This window comes from Thermobia domestica, chromosome 18 (assembly GCF_964235325.1).
Source record: "Thermobia domestica chromosome 18, izTheDome1.hap1.1, whole genome shotgun sequence".
In the NCBI taxonomy this organism is placed as follows: domain Eukaryota; kingdom Metazoa; phylum Arthropoda; class Insecta; order Zygentoma; family Lepismatidae; genus Thermobia; species Thermobia domestica.
This window is the reverse complement of record NC_137471.1, coordinates 174439297-174461549: the sequence shown is the minus strand read 5'-3', so window position 1 is coordinate 174461549 and position 22253 is coordinate 174439297. Positions and strand designations below refer to the sequence as shown.

The 22253-nt window shown below is 36.6% G+C and overlaps 1 protein-coding gene across 2 annotated transcripts in view; it reads left to right on the top strand.

The window, feature by feature from the left end:
• Positions 1–22002: 22002 nt before the first annotated feature.
• The window catches only part of LOC145675582 (alanine--glyoxylate aminotransferase 2, mitochondrial), a 110175-nt gene continuing 109924 nt past the window's right edge, over positions 22003–22253 (top strand). Inside the window, exon 1 of one of the 2 annotated variants that reach the window (XM_081746107.1) lies at positions 22003–22159. In XM_081746107.1, the coding sequence (XP_081602233.1) occupies positions 22135–22159 (25 nt within the window). In that variant the 5' untranslated portion in view covers positions 22003–22134. The remainder of the gene's footprint in view (positions 22160–22253) is intronic. The other variant, XM_081746105.1, reaches the window with a different exon arrangement.

The window sequence follows — 22253 nt, the reverse complement described above, 5'->3', positions numbered from 1 at the left end:
CAGTTGAAAAGGCGAATTGTATGTGAACATTCTGTGATATTTCTTGCTAACGCACAGCTACCATCAACTCAACACGAGAGAACACTAGAGGGCTCATCCACAACTAACTTGCTGTGGACAACTCTAAAGTCCTGCCCCTGCCTATTTCTGTTCTTTTTCTTTAAAGCCAAATGGAACCTATATAACTCTTCGATTGTTTGAAAATCTAAATTAACCGAAGTGGTGTATTGTTGTCAATTGAACGCCCGCCCCTCAGTATCGTCATTTCAGATTTGGCTTGGGGAGGCAAGACCCCTTGATATAAGTAAAATTTCGCGTTTTTCACTGACTTACTACTATTCTATTGAAAAAATCTACATAAATCTCAAACTCAGGGGGATGGGGCAAATACTCCTCCCTGCCCCCCTAAATGACGCCCCTGCCGTTTCTATGTGGCTACGACCGATAGAGCAAAGCATCTATGTTTTTCAACTCTCAACGAGCAATAAAACTTGATTTTCCAAACAGATCTGTCACCTCGACAGCCATAGACAAAAAACAAATATGGAATTGACCCCACATGTAGGGGAGAGGGGGGTACATTTGAACAGGGGGTACCTTTGAACATTTAAGATAACAGGCTAGAAATAATAGCATATCTGGTGTTTTCAAAACTTTTGGTTTGGCAAAACTGCGTTGCGTGACGGTCAACTATTATCTGCCGTTTTAGTGTAACTGTTGATGAACAGCAGTACTTTGTTACATTTGTGGGGTGGAAAGTTGGAATTTTTGTGAAGTTTTGTAAGATTTTTGACAGAAGCCTATATTTTGATATTATCTGCCATTCATTGCAGAAGCAAGTACATTAATGTACTTATCTAATGTTGCCCTTTGTATTTCACAATAGTTTGTACTATCTGGTTATTACTAAATTCTGCTTGGTCATGCCGGTTGGGGCAGTTTTGAACAAAATTAGGGGGCACATTTGAACATTGTTCTACCTCTACTTTTCTGAAACTTATAAGTACCAGCAACATGTTTGTGTTCTCAGACAAGGAAGACAAATGTTCAGTGCCAACTGCTGATATTGTGTGTAGACTTTCTAATCCCACAACTTCTGGAGAGACAAAGCAACCTGCAAAAATTCTGACATTTCATGTTGATTTGCAGAATTTTGGGGTAGAATAAATTTCGTGTACAGTACCCGGTTAATAGTGAAAAAAAATGTAATTTCTTAGATCTCTTAGATTGCTAGTAGTAATATGTTTTCCATTAAGCCTATCAGGTATGACGAGCAAAATTAAAAAGTGAATCATAATTATATTTTCACAGATATGCTACGATGATCATATTCTTTTAAAGTTTTCTTCAGATCACACCTACGCCTATAGATATGTTGTCCACACATCCTTTTGTATGTGTGCGTGTGTAACGTATAACGTATAGCATATATGCAGCCCGTATTTAGGTTACTACTATTCTGTGCTCGAACACAGGACGTCACAATTTAGAGGGCGGCAAAATTTTGGATTTTTTTTAAAAAGATTCACAATAAAGTTATATTTAACACTACCACACTCAAGAGTCCCGCGCAAGAGCGAGAAAATGTTTAATTCGCTCTAATTACAGTAGTTATTAATTAGCTAGCTTATCTGATTATTTTTTAAAAAGTCATCCTCTCCTACTCCCACCCCAAAGGATGAGGATGAACTTGAACATCATGAAAACTGATATCGTTAAACTCAGCGAACTCGAAAACAATGAATTCAACACTAATATCTGTCGTTTTCGATTACTTTTAAACTCTCGCCCGCCTCATTCGGGAGTTGAGTATGACCTGGAAGTTGAATTGAATTAAAACTGTCACTATTCATCTCAGTGTCCTCAAAAACTATGAATTCAACTCAATTCAGATGTGTTTCCGAAGGGGAGCCAAATTATTTAGAGCACAGAGGCGCACAATATACAAATACGGGCTTGCATATATGTTTCAGCAATTATTACTATTATTATTATTTCCTTCCGTGTAACGTGGGTTCCTGTCACCACGGCATGTCGCGTCCTCAGGTTGCGGATCGAGGAGAAGGCCTCTAGATATAGAGGTTAGCTGCGAATATACTGAATAAGCAGTCGCGGACAGACGACTAGGAGTGGTCCTCCAGCTTGGGGGTTTGGGTAAGGCTAACACCCTCATCCTGTAAAAAAAGGTACTTGTTCAGAAACATTCACAAAAGCCTCGGACAAGGACTGATAACTTGGCACGACATCAGCAAAAGAAAATGGACATGAGATTTGGAACATGGAATATTAGAAGTCTTTATAGGGCAGGCGCGTTAAAATCTGTAACGAGTGAGTTAGAGAAATACAGGATGGACTTAGTAGGAGTTCAGGAAGTTAGGTGGGAAGGAAATGGATCTGAGAATTCCGGAAATTTTACGTTCTTTTACGGGAAAGGAAATAAAAATCACCAGTTAGGAACAGGGTTTTTCGTTCACAAACGAATATTACCAGCAATTAAACGGGTTGAATTTGTTACTGACAGACTTTCTTTTATTACTCTTAAGGGACGGTGGTGTGATATTATTTTAAGGAATACCTTATTTTAAATGTACATGCTCCAACTGAAGATAAGGGTGACGATATAAAAGATAGTTTTTACGAAGAAGTAGAACGGATATTTGACCAACTCCCGCGATACCATATGAAGATTCTATTAGGGGATTTCAATGCGAAGGTAGGACGAGAGGATATTTTCAAACCGATTATAGGGAACGAAAGTTTGCATAAGGAAAGTAATGACAACAGTGTTAGACTCGTGAACTTTGCAACATCCAAAAACCTAATCGTGAAGAGTACAAAATTCCCACATCGCGACTTTCATAAATACACTTGGACATCACCAGACGGAAAAACACATAATCAAATTGATCACGTTTTAGTAGATAGAAGAAGACAATCTAGCATAATTGACGTCCGGTCGTTTAGAGGGGCTGATTGTGACACTGATCACTACCTGGTAGTAGCGATAATACGGGAGGGATTATCGTTCAATAAAGGTAATATTCAATGTCCGAAAACGGAGAGATTTAATTTAAAGAAATTAGAAGAGAGCCAGGTAAGAGAGAAATACCAGATTGAAGTTTCGAATAGATTCTCGGTCTTAGAAGACTCGGAGTGCACTAGTGTTGAGGATACTTGGATTGAAATTAGAGAGAGCATTAAAAGTTCAGCAATAGAAAAATTGGGACACGCGGAAATACGTAGGAACAAACCATGGCTCGACCAAGAATGCATTAAATTAGCAGAGAAGAGAAAACAGGCAAAATTACGGTGGCTACAAAATCCGAATGAAATAACTACACAAAATTTCGCAGATATCAGGCGGGAAACTTCCAAAACTTCTAGAACAAAGAAACGGGATTTTTTGAAAGCTAAAATTAAGGAACTTGAAGATAATAGTAAAAATAAAAATATTCGGGACATGTATAATGGGATCAGCGAATTTAAGAAAGGCTATCAACCTCGTGCTTATATATTAAAGAAATCTGACGGAACAGTTCTCACTGATACGGATAGTCTCTTAAATAGATGGAAAGATTTCTTTGACGATTTGCTGAACACGCAGCCAAAAACTAATGTGCGTGGAGAAAAGGAGATACACACCGCAGAACCGTATATTCCAGAACCCAATCGAATAGAAGTGGAAGCCGCTATAAAGAAATTAAAGAAACACAAATCTCCGGGTGTAGATGAAATTCCGGCTGAGTTAATTTTAGCTGGAGGCGAAAAATTGTGGAACAAGATACACAAACTCATTCTCCTTATCTGGAACAAGGAAGAATTGCCACAAGAGTGGAAAGAGTCAATCATTGTTCCAATTCAAAAGAAAGGCGACAAAACTGACTGTAATAATTATCGAGGCATTTCTCTTCTGTCAACATCCTATAAAATCCTTTCAAATATTCTGTTAGCAAGATTGACCCCATACGCAGATGAAATTATTGGAGATTATCAGTGCGGATTTAGACGAAATCGATCAACTATCGACCAAATATTTACCATTCGCCAAATACTCGAAAAGAAGTGGGAATGCAGTAGTCCGGTACATCAACTATTTATTGATTTTAGAAAGGCTTACGACTCAGTTAGGAGAGAAACATTATACAACGTTCTTACAGAACTTGGAATACCGAGAAAGCTAATTAGATTAATTAAGATATGTTTAAGTGAATCTCAAAGTAAAGTCCGGGTAGGAAAATTTTTGTCCCCGAGCTTCCACGTCGAAAATGGCCTGAAACAAGGAGATGCGTTGTCGCCATTATTATTTAACTTTGTGCTGGAATGCGCCATAAGGAAAATCAAAGATAGCAACCAGGGCCTAGAGTTGAACGGCATTCACCAGGTTATGGCATATGCTGATGATGAAAATTTAATAGGGGATGATAGGAGAACAGTAGAAATAAATGCAGAGATCTTATTAAACGCTTGCAGGGACATGGGTTTAGAAGTAAATGCAGAGAAAACTAAATACATGGAAGTGCGTCGGGACCGTAATACGGCAAATTGTGGAGGCGTTAAAATATTAAATAATGCTTTTGATAAAGTGGATACTTTCAAATATTTAGAATCAATATTAACAGACGAAAATCATATTCACGAAGAAATTAAATGTCGACTAAAAGCAGGGAATTCGTGTTACTACTCGGTTCAAAATCTCTTGTCGTCGCGAATTCTGTCGAGGAATTTGAGCTTAAAATATATAAAACATAATCATGCCTATTATTCTGTATGGTTGCGAAACATGGTCGCTTACTCTGAGGGAAGAACATAGACTGAAAGTATTTGAGAACAGTATCCTGAGAAGAATATTCGGACCCAAGAGGAACGAGAATGGGGAATGGCGGAAGGTTCATAACGAGGAACTACATAGTTTATACGGTTTACCCAACATTGTTAGGGTCGTCATGTCTAGGAGGCTTAGGTGGGCAGGTCATATAGCTAGAATGGAAGAAAGTAGAAACGCTTTCAAAGTCTTGACTGGTAGACCCATAGGAAAACGACCATTAGGAAGACCTAGGCGCAGATGGGAGGATCATATTAAGATGGATCTCGCAGATATAGGAATACAAAGTAGAAACTGGATGCAATTAGCTAAGGATAGAAGTCAGTGGAGAGCTTTTGTGAACGCGGCACTGAACCTCCGGGTTCCATAGGCCATAGAGTTAGTTAGTTTAGTTAGTTATTATTATTTCCTTGCCATACGCGATTGGTTAATTCTTGTGCCTTAAACCGTTAATGCTGCTTTGTTACATTAGCCTTATTGTTCGTAAACGAATTCATCCTGAAAATAACGATTATTGTAGTAAAATAATAGTTTGTTCAAAACTGCCCCACGCATGTTCAAATCTACCCCATGCTTGTTTCAATCTACCCCCCAAGGAGGTACATTTGAACGACACCTCCTGCGTCCTTGCACGGAATGACACGATCAAACAAAGTACTCTATTTTATGGTAAATATAATGTATATTATATTTAGCTTTTGCTACAGTTCTATAAGGAAATTTGCTGACTGTTTGGAAGCAAAAACGAATTATCGAAAACAGATGTTCAAATGTACCCCCCTCTCCCCTATAGTAACTTGAATTTCCTCTACGCTTGTAATTTTGCCCATTGCCTTTATTCTTTGTCAACAACCACTCTATTCTAGTGATAGTGTAGGTTTCCAGGGTTCTCCTGAGATCAAATTTTCAAGTTCTATTGCTTTATTAGCTGTTAAATAAAAGACTACTGTAGATGACAACACAGACTTGTGTTATTCTTGCCTTTCGTTGGGGAGGCTGTAGGATCCAAAATTTCAAACATATGTTGACCGCAAGAGCAATAAACATTTCTTCCTTGTGTAATGTGATGCACGGGGAAAGAGGGAAAACTCTGGTCTACTTGTGCTTTTGCTTGTACCTCAATTGTTTCTTTTCTTGTCGACGGAAGGAGAAACGCATTATTGGTATATTGATGTCTTATGCTCCGAGTTTCAATCGTAAGCTTAAATATCAAATCTTCCCTTTCATCTTTGCTAACAAAGAGGAAGGGAATCTTGCAAATGTACTACAGACCTTGAAACAATATGCACCTTTTGTTTCTTTTCTTGCAAGATTCGCTTAAAACTCCCCAAAACGGTACTTTTATGCGAGTAGCTCGCACAAACAAATACAGCCTCATGTAGGGGAAAGAAGAGAACTGAAGTGAGACAGAAGAAGCGTCATCCAAACATAGAAAACAGAACACCCTAAGAGTGTGATTTAAAATATTTTCTATGATGAAGGAACTATGTAGTATCTACATAAAATAGTTAATGGAAACTTAATATCGAAAATATTACTTCAGGAACTATCCTTACGTGTCCCTTCCCGCATCACCCGGAATACCCACCTGTTCCATCTTGCCCGTCCTAGGTTGGTTATTATACAGAGGTCTCTTTTTTATAGAATACCAAACTGTTATAATCAAGTAACAACTGATGTGGACATTTTTTCGAGCTACCCAGTGTTTAAAAACAAATTAAACGAGATTTGACGGAATAGTTTTACTTTTACACTCTTTTTTCTATGTTGTTGTTATTGTTGTCTTTTTTCTTTCTTTTGTTAGCATGTCCCTGTGTAAAATGGCAAAGTTATGCTGTATCTGGGAATTTGTTCAATAAATAAATAAATGTACAGAGAGGGGAAACCACTATCCCTGGTTGGAACGACATTAGCTAAACCAGAAGCCGGGACGATATTTCCAGAGGGGGGAAATCCCAGGCATACCCTCTTCAAATCAAACACTGCTTTAAACCAATCTATAAAGTCTTTGTAAATTCAGAACTGTTAGACTAAGAGATGCTGATGATTAAATCAAGTGAATGATGATGTAAGAATTGGTGGAATGAGTAAGTTTGAGAAAACAAGAGTATCCGAGGAAACCCACGGACACGATGTTGTCCACCACAAACTTACTTGACACGGTATCGAACCAGGGACCGCTCTCACCAGAGGTTAGCGTTCTATCACCGATCCACCTCGGAACTTTAAGTTTATTCCTTTCCCTTGATTTCTCTTCATCGATAAAATTTAATCTTTTCTTACTCGTGACAATTTATTTAAATAAATGTTGAACTTCTTGAATCTTGCTCTTACTAATAGCAGAGGAAATATAAGTTTCATATTCTTCCATAGCCCAACCCCATTCATCACTGAGTTCCGTCTCTCACAAGAGATAGTAATGTAAGATACAGTTACAAAAATACAAATTACAATCTTACTAATTTAACTTATAAATGACAAACCTATGATTCAGTACTATAACATATTTTATACTAAGATATTATACTTGATCCATATTTTCATCCTTTCTTTTAATTTTCAAGTGTAATTGGGCCAAATAATGTTTAATCATCAAAAAGTGCCTTTTTTGCTATATGAAATACTGTTATATTTGTGTGTGAACTAAATTTATTTTCACGAAGATAGAGAAAATCTAATAACTATACAGAATAAATGTTCTTCAAGAAAGGTCGTCAATGTTTGATTTGCCACATGAAGTGAAAACGACGGCGTTTCACTTTATATAGGGTACTAGTCGGCCTTAAGAGCGTAAACTATAAGTATGGCACGCCCTCTTTGAACTGCCTTGCATGGTGGCTGATTGGAGGCAGGCACTAGTTGCTCCACGGTCTTTTTACTACCCTTTTAGTGATTTTAATCTTTAACCTGGCTTGGAGTTCCAAGCAACTGTCTCCTGTTATCATAATGATTCTCAATTGTTAACCTTGCCAATCATCCTCCATCCTTTGCCAATTGTTAACTTTGGCTGGAACAGGGATACCTTGTACAACCGCATCCACACTTTCAGTGATTTATTACCCATAGTTCAGTCTCACCAGTTGAAACATTGTAAGTAGTAGACTAATGTTTGATTGAGGAAAACGATGTGGTTACATATTGCGAAAAAGCATAATGCTAAGCTCTTTCTGATGGTAATAAATTAATTGGTTTAAGCTTAGTGTCTATTATCACCGACCCGAAGCTTTTTTTTTTCGAATTTAAAAAAGACATTGAAAAAGACAAACTTAATTTCAAACTTTATTAACCAAGCCTTGTATATAGAGGAACAATCTAGAAGCTTTGTTCATCAGTTTGGTATTTTGTACATTTGTGTTGGTAGGCGTCACTTCGATTCTGCGGCCATATATTCTTCGAAGCAGGACCTTTGTTCACGTGATAGTGCCATGCTTGGAGACTTTTCTGCTCCCTAACTTTCGGAACATTTGCATTACCACCTACACACTGAGGGCTGATTGATCAATGATTCTGATCCTGAAGGAAACCTAACAATATGTAAACCATGTTTCGGCAAGGGAAACTCAAGTCGTGCCACCCCCTTGAGCTTGCCACCCTTGAACGCAAACTGGGTGTGCTGTTTGAGTTGCACGCTTGCATTACCGAAAGTTGGCTCGCCTCACTCTTTTTGGGTTGAGCGTAAAAAATGATTTCATAACCATATAACGGTGAGCTATAGTTGAACATCTTATTACTAGTGAAGTTAAGTTCTTAGTTTTGTCAAACAAGTGAGAACTAGATCGTTAAAATCAAAATAATCATGCCATTGTGGATAATTATTGAGCATCGCCAAGAAGAAGATTAAAGCGGATCTTTTGGGCTTAACTGACGCACCCCCAAGCCTATTCTGGCTCCAGTGCAGGAATTTTATATGGACTTCTTTCACACCCAATTAGGACTTGACGCCGGGAACCGAGAGGTATCAGCAGTGAATCAACTGACCGGTCAAAGACTTATCGTGAGTAAGTGAAACATTAATTATTCGAGCCATCTTCTCATTGAAAGGAAGTAAAAGAAAAAATAGAGTAAGAGGTTCACACGTTTACATAAGATATTTAGTGAAAGTTGTATGCTCATTTGTGATCTTTGATGTCCTTTTAATTTGTGTAAACTATATTCAGCAACATTATATTTTTTGCACAGTTTAATTAGGTCTTGTGATTCATATTGTAGGATAATTTTTACTCGTTGATATTTGTGCTTAATCATCTACACATTTCCTATTTTTTACGGTACTTATGTTTTGACCAACCGCCTTTACCCAGCTTCGGTTTGCGACAAAATATAAGTGCGGATGGAATTGTGATTTGCCATAGTAAAGCTGGGACGAAGACACTAAATTACATAATACAGAGAAAGAGAAAAGAAGAGCGTTACGTTTATGTTTATAAAACTCTAACAACGGCAAAACACGATTACACTATAATGTCTGTCAAACATATCTTAACTTCTGTAATGAACATTTCACACGCAAATAAAAGAAAAAAAAGAAATAATAAACTTCGAAGCAATGTGGTACTGCTGGAAAATCTGAAAGTAAAGTAGAAAGTAGGAATCCCATCCGACAGAGTCCTAGCGGGTGAATGTGCAGAGTGAAAACTCTCCCTTTATTTTTATACTGGATGGAATATCATTATCTTTTATTTCGACGTTCCTGTCCATTATTCGTTTGTGTCATAAATTTACAATTGTGTCCGGACTTTGCAGTCCATACCAGTGTATTTTAACACAAGTGCTGGAAGTTCAAAATTCTACCTTCTGTTCTATTTAGGGGTAGTGTGCAATATTATTTCAAAATCCCTTGAAGGCCAGTATCATTTTGTGAAGAGGAACATTCTAAATGAGTTTTTCAGTGTAGATCCCAAAAGCGTTCGACGAAAAAGAATATATAGCAAAAATTCTCGTACATTAGAATATATTCTAATCTCTGATCACGTTAACATCTAAATGAAAATTCACTCAGGACAATGCCTTTGATTTGCTGTAATTGGGGCGAAAGTAAATCGCAGTGCAAAAGATGTACGTGTGAAATTATGTTAAATATGAAAAAAAGTGGGCTAACTTTGACTTTTTATATCCATGACCGTGGTATTGCAGTATCACAGTGCTTCCGGAAATTAATAATATCAATCAATAAATCAATCTAAATTAATATTATCAGCCATAAAAATAACTTATAAAACTCAGGTTCATAATCTCATATTTTAAATGCAAGTAATTAGAAATAGCAAATTTATTATTTTTCCTGAAGTGTCTATCTATTTTCTCCTACTGGTCAAGGCCTATGGTGAGTGTCGCGATTTCCCCACCCATGGGACTGTGCTGTTCCTACTTGATCGTAAACTAGTTATTCCGAATTTGTCACTCTATGTATTTAATTTTAAATTAAAGAAGGGTGATACATTGTTGATTTCCTCACTCTGGACTGATTTGCAGTATAAGGCAATTAAGACTCATCAAAGAGGATAAAATAGGTCAAAATTCTCCGATTTTTTTCTTTTTTTACCGATAAAAGGAAACAAAGTGGACCTCCAAACTTAAAGAGGTACATACACTGCTCCTGCAATACCAAATCCACTTTTTAAATTTTGCTATTTCTAAAGTTTAAAGTGCAATTCACCAAAAAATTGGAAGTGGGTCACTGTATCCCTGCAAAAATTTAGAGGTCATCGACCCCTATGACGATATACCACATGATCAGGTCACGTTACGTACATTAGTTAATCACAACCGGTAAAGCAATAACGGGGGCATACTACATCAGACGAATCACGCTATTTTCATCGTTTGTCCTCAAGGTCGTAATCTTGGTCCCTACAATTTTTTTGTTGGCGTTTAACTCTGGAAATAAGAAAGTGCAATCATTGGGGTTCCGTAATGAGCACAAGTTGTGCCCTAATCAATGGACCTAGTCGTTTGGTATGTCTTCACGTGGGAAAGCAACGTAAGCATTTTATTAAAGAAAGAAAGAAATAGCAATAATTTATATGTAGCTTTCAACCATGATTTCAGTTTTGATTTGGGAATAATTGAAACACAAACAATTTGGTTTCCGTACACAAACGAGACATAGTTGGAATGGGTCAGTGGGTCAAGTTTTCTGAGTGGGTAGTGGGTCAACAGCATGCGACCCACTGTGACCCACCACCCACCATGACCCACTGCGACCCACCGACTCAGTATGATATACCGACCCACTCTGCTCACTGCATTGTAGACAGTATCTTCTGAAGACTGGTAAATTTATCTTCGTTTTACTTTCAAGACCTTCATTTCCCTTCCTTTTCCATTTGTTTCTGTCTACTTACCTGAGGTGAGTATATCTAACCAAGTGAAAAATGAACTTCAGGAACTTTTGGATATTGATATTTTTAATAGTAATAATAGCAATAGGACTTATACTACTACTTGGCTTTCGAGACCTGTGAATTTTTAGAGGAGCTAACTACGGGAAAAGAATACATTTTTGAATCACTGTAATATATAAATTGTTATATAAAAAATTGAATGTAACTATGTGTGCCTGATCATCACGGTCAAATTGCAAAGTCAAACGAAATTACTTTTGGTATATAGTTAGGCCTTAATCCAAACTGGGATGTTATATTGCTTTCATTATAATGCATAATATTCTAGTGAGGATCTGAATTTTTGAGAAAAAAAAAAATGAGTATCTCGCAAGCCGTTAAACTTACGGAGCTGAAATTCAGTGTATTAACTCTTTATTGAAAATAAACAAAATGTGTCCTAGCATTTTTTTAAAATTTTCCTTTATGGGAGTGGGGGCACTTTCTAAATATGGAAAATTGGTAGTGAGTTGGTTTGTAAAAATGATCGAAAAGGATCGATGTTATTTAAGAAAAAAAAAAATCAGAAACAAAAAATGCAGTGCTTGGCTTCATATATCCATTGCTTTCTACTATAATAATTGCTGAACCTTATGTTTATTATATGGAGCGCTTACAGCACAAGGCAATCAACCCATAAAGTTGTGAGAAAAATAGGCATAAAATTTGTACTGTAAGCTTAATTACACGGAAATTATAAGTTTGGATTGTATGCATACAGGTAATTATATGGAAAATTTTACACTTTTCCCCCCTTCACGTTGGTCTACTTACCTTAATTTGGAACTTTCAAATTTCATCCTTTTTTCCACTGAAAAGTTTCGATAATACAACAAGGAAATAATTACACTATGATAATTTAATTGAAATTCCTCGTAATTTGGCACATGGCAAACAGCAGTGGAGATTGAAGGGGAAGAAGGAGGGAAATTCCCATTCACCTCTGACTCTTTCCAGGAACCTCGTTCCCTTTTGCTTTCTAGACGGGGGAGGGAACTTGGTAATGGCATCAAACCTTCATGTGTAATTACAAAAATTAAATTTATAAACAAATAAGAAATAATCAGTTTATCAGGCTTTAATTGATAATTTATTCACAAGATTCTCTATCAAAGGCGTGGTAGATGAAGTTTCTGTTCTACATGGACCGACATTGCCAACTGACATGGTCGATATGGAAAAGATGTTGTATGGTGATAGAGAGATGATACTTCTTGCTGAGTATTTCAAAACTGACCAAGAAAAATCGTTATCAGACTTAAGTCTAACAAGCAGATTGTCGATAAGGAGTTGCAGAAATCGGATAGAAGTATCATTAATTTCCACGAGAGTGCGAACGGGGATTTCTTCTTATGAATTTACAGATGACTGATATCAGAAATAGACTAAGTGCTCAATCATTGTCTAACTTGTTGTTCATCAATGTTAATGGCCCACCGCTAGACAAGCTCGAAGTAGACGAGCTAATTATTTCTTATCTGAAGGATGGACATCATTTCGCTGCGGATGATTTACCACGAAAAAGTTACCAACAGGAAATAAACCCGATTTCAGATTTGTTTTAAGGTGGAAAATTACGAATTATGGAAAATGTATACTTGTATTACTAATGGCTTATTTGTGTTATTCAACTTTGTACCTCCCCGCCAAGTGAACTTTGTGGTGGACAAACACCGTGCTCGTTGGTTTTCTCGGGGTTCTCCCGTTTCCTCCCACATTCTTCATTCCACCATTTCACTCATCTCTGATCATCACCGTCTCCTTTAGCCTAACCGGCATAACCGTGGGACGTAAAACTCAAAGATGTCATTTCATTTTTTTTCAACTTTGTACCTAATTTTTAGTAAGTCTCTTCTTTGCTTTAGGTAAAGTACTTTGAATAAATATTCATAATAATTGCAATTATGCATATTTGTAACTTAAATTTAACGTGGTGTTTTAGTGATTACACAAATTACAATTATGAGCATACTTTATGGAGATGCTCTCACATAGGGTACCCGAGCACCTTTATACACTATGAAAAACTGATAGTGAAGGAACCACACGTATAAGCAATAGGATGTTGGGCCTCCCTTTGCTTGGGTCACCGCCTTATAATGGTCGTAACGTAATCGATCGCCCAATGAACACTTTCCCGGTAGTTGGATAGGTCGGCATGGACAGTTGAGTGGCCAGCAAGGTCACCCGACCTACCTCCGTTAGATTTTTATCTTTGGGAGCACTTTAAAGCTATTGTCTACCAGTTTAAAATTATTGACATTGGCTACCTGAAAAGGAGAGTCATTACTGTCTGTTAACAAATATCAAAAACTATGCTTTCATAGTGCACATGCACTGGGTCTCATGATTAAGGATATGTATAGAAGAGAACGATGGGCATGCTGAACATGTCATGTGATTGTAATTGTCTCACGTGTGTTAGCTCTCTCTTTTCCTGGTTATTAAAGAATACGTAATGTGAAATGTTACAAAGCTTGTTTTTTACTTTATCTTTATCCGTCAATTCGAAACTTTGCACAGCACATTTTACAGCATTTCACGTATAACATATCCTAAATTTATTCACAACTTCAAAACTGTTGCAGGTTTTTGAAAAGTAATCTTACCATTGGGTTTCTCTTCGAACGAGAATGTTGTTTAATGTGTCACACGACCATGTTGCCATTTAAAAGAAACAAGTTGATTCCAAGATGGCGGTCACCAAGATGACGGAGAACAACCTTAAACACGTCATAATGTTTTCCCTCCCTCACACCACCATTGATCCCAATTGACTTCGGATCGACTGCATTTACACTTTCTCAAATCTTTAGCCCGATCCAGATTTTGTATTTCACTTGACAAAATATTATCTTTCAATTACTTCGGACATTTGGACATTTTCCAATATGGTGAACGAAGAAGTTGTGGGATTTTAGTATATCATTTAAATAATCTTTATTAACTTTATGTCAAAATTTTAACTTGTTAATTATTACTTCCTAAGTTCAATAAAATTTTAAATCAGTTTGACGATAGTTTTCGGAATTTTAGAATTTAGAACTATATATTTCTAAAAGTGTGTGTTTTGTGAAAAAAATGTTTCTTTTTAAAAATATTGTGTTATCTATGTTCTATAAAACGACACTAAGTTTATCTCTTTATGTTTAATAATAGCGAAGATATTCCTTTTTTTATCTGGGTATCGTTCATTTGACACTTCCAGCGGCCATTTTCCAATATGGCGGCGAAGGTCACCTGGGAGTTAAGGGGACTTTTAGTATGTTGTTTAGAACATCATTGCCAACATCTGTATCAATTTTCAGCTTGTTACTAATTTGTTCCTTTCTTCATTAAAATTTGAGCTCCATTTACTGCACTATTTATAGATTGAACCTTCATAGCTATATAGTTAACGTGTGGGTTTTGCGTGTGAAAGGCTCGAGTTCGATTCCTGGATGGAACTCAGGTGATTCGGATTCCATTTTAATCTGTAGTTCCCTGTTTCATATAGTTTCTGTGTTAAATGGGAACGTTTTGTTCTGAATGGGCTTCCACGAGAAAAAGTAATGAGTTTTTCAAAAGTGTCGACGCTGTTGCGTATGTCGGAAAGGGAACACAATTTGTTGAAGCTTTTGGACTTTTTTTTAAATAATGCTTTGTACCGCATTACAACACCCAGAACAGCCATTAAAGCCCTGTATAATAAGTTCACATTGGGATAATCCGATCTCTTCTAAATCCGATCCTTCAGCTGTGTTAGCAATGTATTCGGGCACTGTACTCGTCTAATGGCATGAATCTTCTGAAGTCTTGGCGTATCTTATTTTCACTGGAGTCATAAATACGAAGTCCTTTCCATAATTGAGGCGTATAGTTTCTAAATCCGCCATCTCCAATTTTCAAAAAAATTAGACAAGTAGATTTACTGGTATTCCTTTCCATGCCCGACAGGATGAGAGAGATTTTTATCATTTGGTAGTTATAATGAATGTCCAGAAAGCAGGAAAGTCTTTCTAAAAAGAAAATTTTATCTCACATAATCTCTGAGTTATCGGTTTTTCCTGTTTTTCTCGAAACATTTCGTGAAGGAGATGGCGGATTTAGAAACTATACGCCTCAATTGTTATACACCCGCAATATCGGCTCTCTCGTGTGCCAGCACTCTGTAGTACTTGTAAGACACAATCTTAGCTTTTATATAATTTTTGAATAAAACTTTATAGGTACTTGATATAAGCTCATTCTGAATACATGCTTGGAGTTTTCAGCGACAGTCTTAAAGTGCTGTTTTAATAAACCATTTCCAGAATCCAACTTAAATTGTAAAAGATCATACAAATTACTGGAATTGAAATCCTTCCTCTCGTAAACATAAGTCACGCGTTTTACACAATACAATTGAGGCCTATTCCGGAAGAAGGGCACATAGGCCTATGTGCCCTTTTTCTGGAAATCATTTAAAACAAACCGCCATGTTATACTGTAGGTGCTGTGAAAATTTCATCTCAATATCTTTATTTTTGGCCGCCCGACAATATTGTTTTTGTAAGCCTTTGCACCACTGTTTTTGCGCACAGCTTACTTTCAGGCTTTAGCAGCGGTTATTACTGTACTCCTTGCTATATTATTAACCTAAAAATGTGGCAGTAATTTAAAATGGATACTGAAAGTAAACCTGTGTATAAGACGCATGTAGTTTATAGTAACATGAATTTGAAACGTGAAGAATCAAAGAAGCAATATCTAAGAACTGATCGAGAGCCACTTGCAGTTATTTCCAAGTGATTACAGTCATTATTGTGGACATAAATCAAAACTGAAATATTTTAAAAACTCACATCTTACCATCACGGCATTGTACACAATGTTTCAAGGATACTATAAGTATAAAACCAATGAAGCATTGAAGCTATTGTATGTGAAGTACTTTAAAGTGTTTAAGCAGCAGTTTAGATATGGATTTGTTAAATCTAAAACTGACAAGTGTGACTTTTGTGCTGAATGTGACGAAAAATAGAGTAGCTATCCTAGGGACCCATGTAATGTTCATTATCAAGTTCACAAAAGGAAAGATGATAGACGCAAAACTTTGAAGGACGAGTTTATTTCCAAATCACAGGCAACTAATAGTGAAGGTAAACTAAGTCCATCTCCTTTAGTGTTGGAGTTTGACTACGGTCAGAACTATCGAAGCCATGGTTAGAAGCCATGATTACCTGTCGACAGAATCCATCTCCTTTTGAACAGACAACGGATAAAAATTTTATTAAGGATTTGGACACAGCTTTTGCCCCTTCCTTTCGTTCCAACTCAACACCAAAAACTCCAACGTATATACCATTATGCAGTATGCAATGATGAAGTACACTCTATCAGGCGTTCTGCTGTATTCTAACTTGTACATGCCAACATATATCCCATTTTCTTATCTTTCAAAAAGTACCCTTTTGTTGGAGTGAGCGAACATAAACAGAAAGATGTTCGGTCATTAATGAAGTTTTTCTCAGCTGATGACAGCGACCTGATTCAATGCATATTGAATGAGTACGAACAGGACGAAATCCATAACACATTTATTACCATGAGTAATATGTTATATTTGATTTATTTTAGAAAAAAGTCATTAATGTAATACATTAATAGTATGCTGTTTCTTCAATCAACCAGAATTTTCGAAAAAAGAGCACATAAAATTTTATACAAATACGTTTATAAATATGTAAAATAGTATATATTTTTCATTTAATACAGCCTATTTATTAGTCAAATAGGTCTTTTATATTTTAAAAGCCTGTTATAGGTATTTGCAAGCGTATGTTATTGTTATATATTCTGATAAAATCTTTAAGCCTCTTTCTCTCCATTCACGGAAACGGTCTATGTGCCCTTCTTCCGGAATAGGCCTCAATTGACTTATTAATGGATGATAGCTCTTTCTTATTTTCCTTTTATCTTTTAAATGCTTTCCTTTTTGCATGGGTTTTTATTGCTCTCCAAAGGGATGGGAAACACATACACACAAAACACCTTTGTTCGATTCATAAAAGAAACCGCCCATTAAAGACAATATTTATTTTCGATTTTGCAATTTCATCCAACCTGATACACATACTTGTAAATTTTCGTATAAGCAACGAAGAGATTGAGAGAGAGAGAGATAGCAATGCCTGTGTCTAATGAGACATATGTCGCGTCCCTTTCTAACAAGTAAACCTTACGTTTGGGTGAATCGAGTTGCTGACTGAGACACATATGAGAAAGTAGTACTAAATGTGGTCAGTATTTCAGTGAAGTTGTAGGTGCGAAGCTCCAGGGGTTTATGAGATACAGCTACCAGAACATCACATGGAAGTACCGAATAGTCTACATACAGTTGGAGGTAAAAGCCCTGTAGGACATCTTGTAACGACAAAAGGTGAATAACAAATATATAGGTACATATTAGGACTAGGGGGAAGTCATATAGTAAGGGTTTACCTTACGGCGGCCATCTTGAAATCCGCCATTTTGAATTAAGGTTAAGTTTTTAAAATAGGAATATGGTCATGTGATACATGATTTAAGGCGCAAATTTAATCAGAAGAACAATGGTGACGTTAATTTTGATTTACGTGCAATTGGTAAAAAGTTACAGGGAAATTAAATATTGTTGCAGCATATGTATTAGTCCTTTACCCCACTTTGTAAATTTTGTGTTAATGATAATAATTAAATAAAAAGCAGGTGGATAAATATTAGGTCTATGGTAAGAGTTGCCTTGATGGCGGCCATGTTCAAATCCGCCATTTTGAATCAGACAAAAGTTTTAAACAAAACGCATAACATTGACACCTTATTAATAGCAAATTTTGCCATAAATCCAACGGTATAACTATTTTTGCTTTATCATTAACCAGCACAAAATTAAATGGGAATAGAGTAATGCAATAGATGACTTCGGGCTAGAAGTTAATCAGAAATACAATGGTGGCGTTATACCGTTGGATTTATGGTAAAATTTGCTATTAATAAGGTGTCAATGTTATGCGTTTTGTTTAAAACTTTTGTCTGATTCAAAATGGCGGATTTGAACATGGCCGCCATCAAGGCAACTCTTACCATAGACCTAATATTTATCCACCTGCTTTTTATTTAATTATTATCATTAACACAAAATTTACAAAGTGGGGTAAAGGACTAATACATATGCTGCAACAATATTTAATTTCCCTGTAACTTTTTACCAATTGCGCGTAAATTAAAATTAACGTCACCATTGTTCTTCTGATTAAATTTGCGCCTTAAATCATGTATCACATGACCATATTCCTATTTTAAAAACTTAACCTTAATTCAAAATGGCGGATTTCAAGATGGCCGCCGTAAGGTAAACCCTTACTATATGACTTCCCCCTAGTCCTAATATGTACCTATATATTTGTTATTCACCTTTTGTCGTTACAAGATGTCCTACAGGACTTTTACCTCCAACTGTATGTAGACTATTCGGTACTTCCATGTGATGTTCTGGTAGCTGTATCTCATAAACCCCTGGAGCTTCGCACCTACAACTTCACTGAAATACTGACCACATTTAGTACTACTTTCTCATATGTGTCTCAGTCAGCAACTCGATTCACCCAAACGTAAGGTTTACTTGTAAGAAGTAGGAGTAATGCTATTTTGTTTTCTCGAAATTTGACTTTGAAGACCAACCAAGGAGTCGAGCAGAGAGCCTGACCACAAAAGTTGTTCTTGATTGCCAACTACAAAACAATTGCAAGATGCTGTGAAAATAAGTATTCTACATCTGTGCATCGAGATATAGAAAGAAACAGCCAAACTGGCTACCTATTATTTTAGTTATATTAGCCTATACTAACTAGATTCCAGGTGGATCAATCGACCTTTTCGACTCCCCCCTGACGACATCCATGAAAGTGGGTACTTTTAAATGTTTAGGATCAACATTAACTGCCCAAAGCCATATTCACAAAGAAATTAAATGTCGATTGCAAGCAGGGAACTTGTGTTATTATTCAGTCCAAAATATTTGGTTCTCGCAAATGTTGTCAAATAATTTGAAGCTAAACGGTAATTATGTCTATTACGCTGTACGGTTGAGAAACATTTTCACTGACTGTGAAGGAAGAACGCAGATGGAAACTGTTTGAGAATAAAATCTTGAGGCGAATACCAAGAGGAACAGGAATTGGAAATGGCTGAAACTTCATAACGAGCAAATGCATAGTTTATACGGCTTACCTTACATTGTTAGGGCCATTAAGTCTAAGAGACCTAGATGGCCAGGTCATGTAGCCAGAATTACAGAAAGTAGAAAAACTTCCAAACTTTTAACTAGAAAACCCAATCGGAAAAATACCACTAGGAAGACCTAGGCCACGATGAGGGTACAATAGTAAAATAGATGTTGCAAAAATAGGAATATAAAGTGAAAACTGGATCCAAAAATGAAATGAAATCTTTGAGTTTTACGTCCCACGATTATGCCGGATAGGCTACAGGAGACGGTGATGATGAGTAATGAATGAAATGGTGGAATGAAGAAAGTAGGAGAAAACGGGCGAACCCCGAGAAAACCCACGCACACGGTGTTTGTCCACCACAAAGTTCACTTGTCGGGGGCTAGGATCGAACCCGGAACCCCAAGCACCAGAGGTGAACGCTCTACCACTGAGCCACCGCGGCCTCAAAACTGGATCCAGTTGGCCAGAAATCAAAGGAGAGCTTTCGTGAATGCAACATTGAACCTCCACGTATAATAGGCTGTAGAATTGATTAATTAGATTTACTTACAATTTGTAACTAAACAAACAAACACGTTGTAAATAACTAACTTATCGAAATGTAAAGTTCTAGTTATCTCGGGAAGTCTTGATTCCCTCCACACGCATCCCATATCCTACCTCATCAAAATATGGTATGATGCTCTAGATTCGATTGATAAGACTCTTTCTAATTTATACCATTAACACATCCATTTATTCTGAACCCGTCAACATTTAAGTTTCTAGTGTCTAAAATAATAATTTCTACTCCCACGAAACTTCGGTATTCCTTCTTTATATTATTATTATTATTATTATTATTATTATTATTATTATTATTATTATTATTATTATTATTATTATTATTATTATTATTATTATTATTGCTTTCATCCCAGAAGCTCTCATGAATATTATTATGGGGAAGTTTTGTTCGGATAAGATTTTGTGCAGCGAGTTTTTGGGCTCGATGCTTCGGCTACAAGATGTTGGCCATATAACAGATCTCTTTTTAGACACCTTTTCAGCATGAGAACTTTGTGCATCGAAAACTAGTTCAGCAGGGGCCGTAACTTGTAGGGAGGCAACTGTTCCCTCAAGGAAGCTTCCCTTCGGTCGAAGGGGGCCCATTTTAAGACAAAATTTTCTTAGCCCATATACGATATGGACATAAAATTATAAATGAATCATCAAACAGGTTTATTACATTACATCAACAAAGCAGCACACAAAAGGTAAATAAAACAAAAATTAGTGTTGGGCCCATTTCAGCAAAAAATGTCTATTATTAGAGGCTCTGGAAATAATATTTATTCGTATTGCTTTTAGATTTGTCAATATTGTCCACTTAATTAATTTGTCATATATGGAACGGGCCCAGAGGCGTAACTAACTGCCCCGCAGACTTTGCCGTGCGGGAGGGCCCACAGGCTCCGGGAGACACCAAAAAGAGTAAGAGAAAGATGGAAAGAGGGCGTCCAAGAATTAGAAAAATAACTTTTTCTATGGGGTCCAAATTCGCGTATTAATTCTTGTCTCCCCCCAGAAAAAAATTTTAAGTTACAGCGCTGGGTTTCAGAAGAGAATATTGCTATCAGGAACCGAACCCATGGACATGATTGGGTAAAATCCACTTAGTATCGACGAACTTTCAGTTTCTTAACCAGTTGAGTTAGTTACTTTCTGGATATTAGACACAGTTGAGTCAAATGCGTTATTATTGTACAGCGACGCAACTTATCTCCCCGGGCAAAAACTCTCCCCCCATCCATCTGACCCGCCAAACTAAAACGCTCTTTGAATACACCTGATATGGAATGAGACAATAATTTTCTACTCCATTTTTTCTTCAAGTGCTAAAGCTTGATTTCAAAATTGCAGTACATATAATTTATATTTAGTACAAGATAAAACACCAAATTAATTAGTATCTGATTGCCAAATAATCTGGAAGTAGAATGCTTGTCATATAGTCTTATCATAATAACTCGAAATCACGATGTTTTTGAAAATATATCGGGATATGCATATGTGTAGAATGATTCAACAATCTGTTGCTAATTATGACAAACAATCAAGGTGTTGTTTCGAATATTATACTCGGACGTTTTGCAAATCTCTTAAATCGGTGTAATTTAAATGAAAACACAAAAAGCCCGAACTAAAATTTAACTTTGCAGGCTCTTTTGGTTGCCAAGGTTTCTACAATGTCCTCAAAAGATAGCTTTGAAGGTACCTTATGCCCTATAGAATGATCCTAAGGTTGGTGAGTCGCTGTAGTCCTCTTAAGTTTCAGAGGTATTTTTTTATAATCTTTATTTGCAAAAACTTCTTTCCTTGCCTTATAGCGAAAATAAATATTTGTCCAGATTTCCCCCTCCCCAATCCGGCGACGGGACACAAGCCCCGTTTGCCCCCCTTAGTTACGTCACTGATGTATTATGAGTTTTGTTGCAATTTTGTATTTGCTATCCATATGGTTGACTTTAAACTTGTCCTGTTTGCTTTTGTACGGTATCTGATGACAAGCAAGAGAGAGGTCTTTGCTTCGTATTACGTAACAGACGCACATGTTTCTCATGTATAATCAAAACATTTTCAAACAGACACACACTCTTAAGCTTTGCTTTTACAGTAATGCTAGTGGAAGAATTGAACTAGTGTTTCATTGTTTGAAATGTTTGTGATACGAAATAACTTAGGTGAGAAATAAGGCCTAACAGATATATAAATTGAGAATTTATTTGTTTGTTTATTTTTTAAGTGGAAATATGTGCATGTGTTCTATACAAAGTG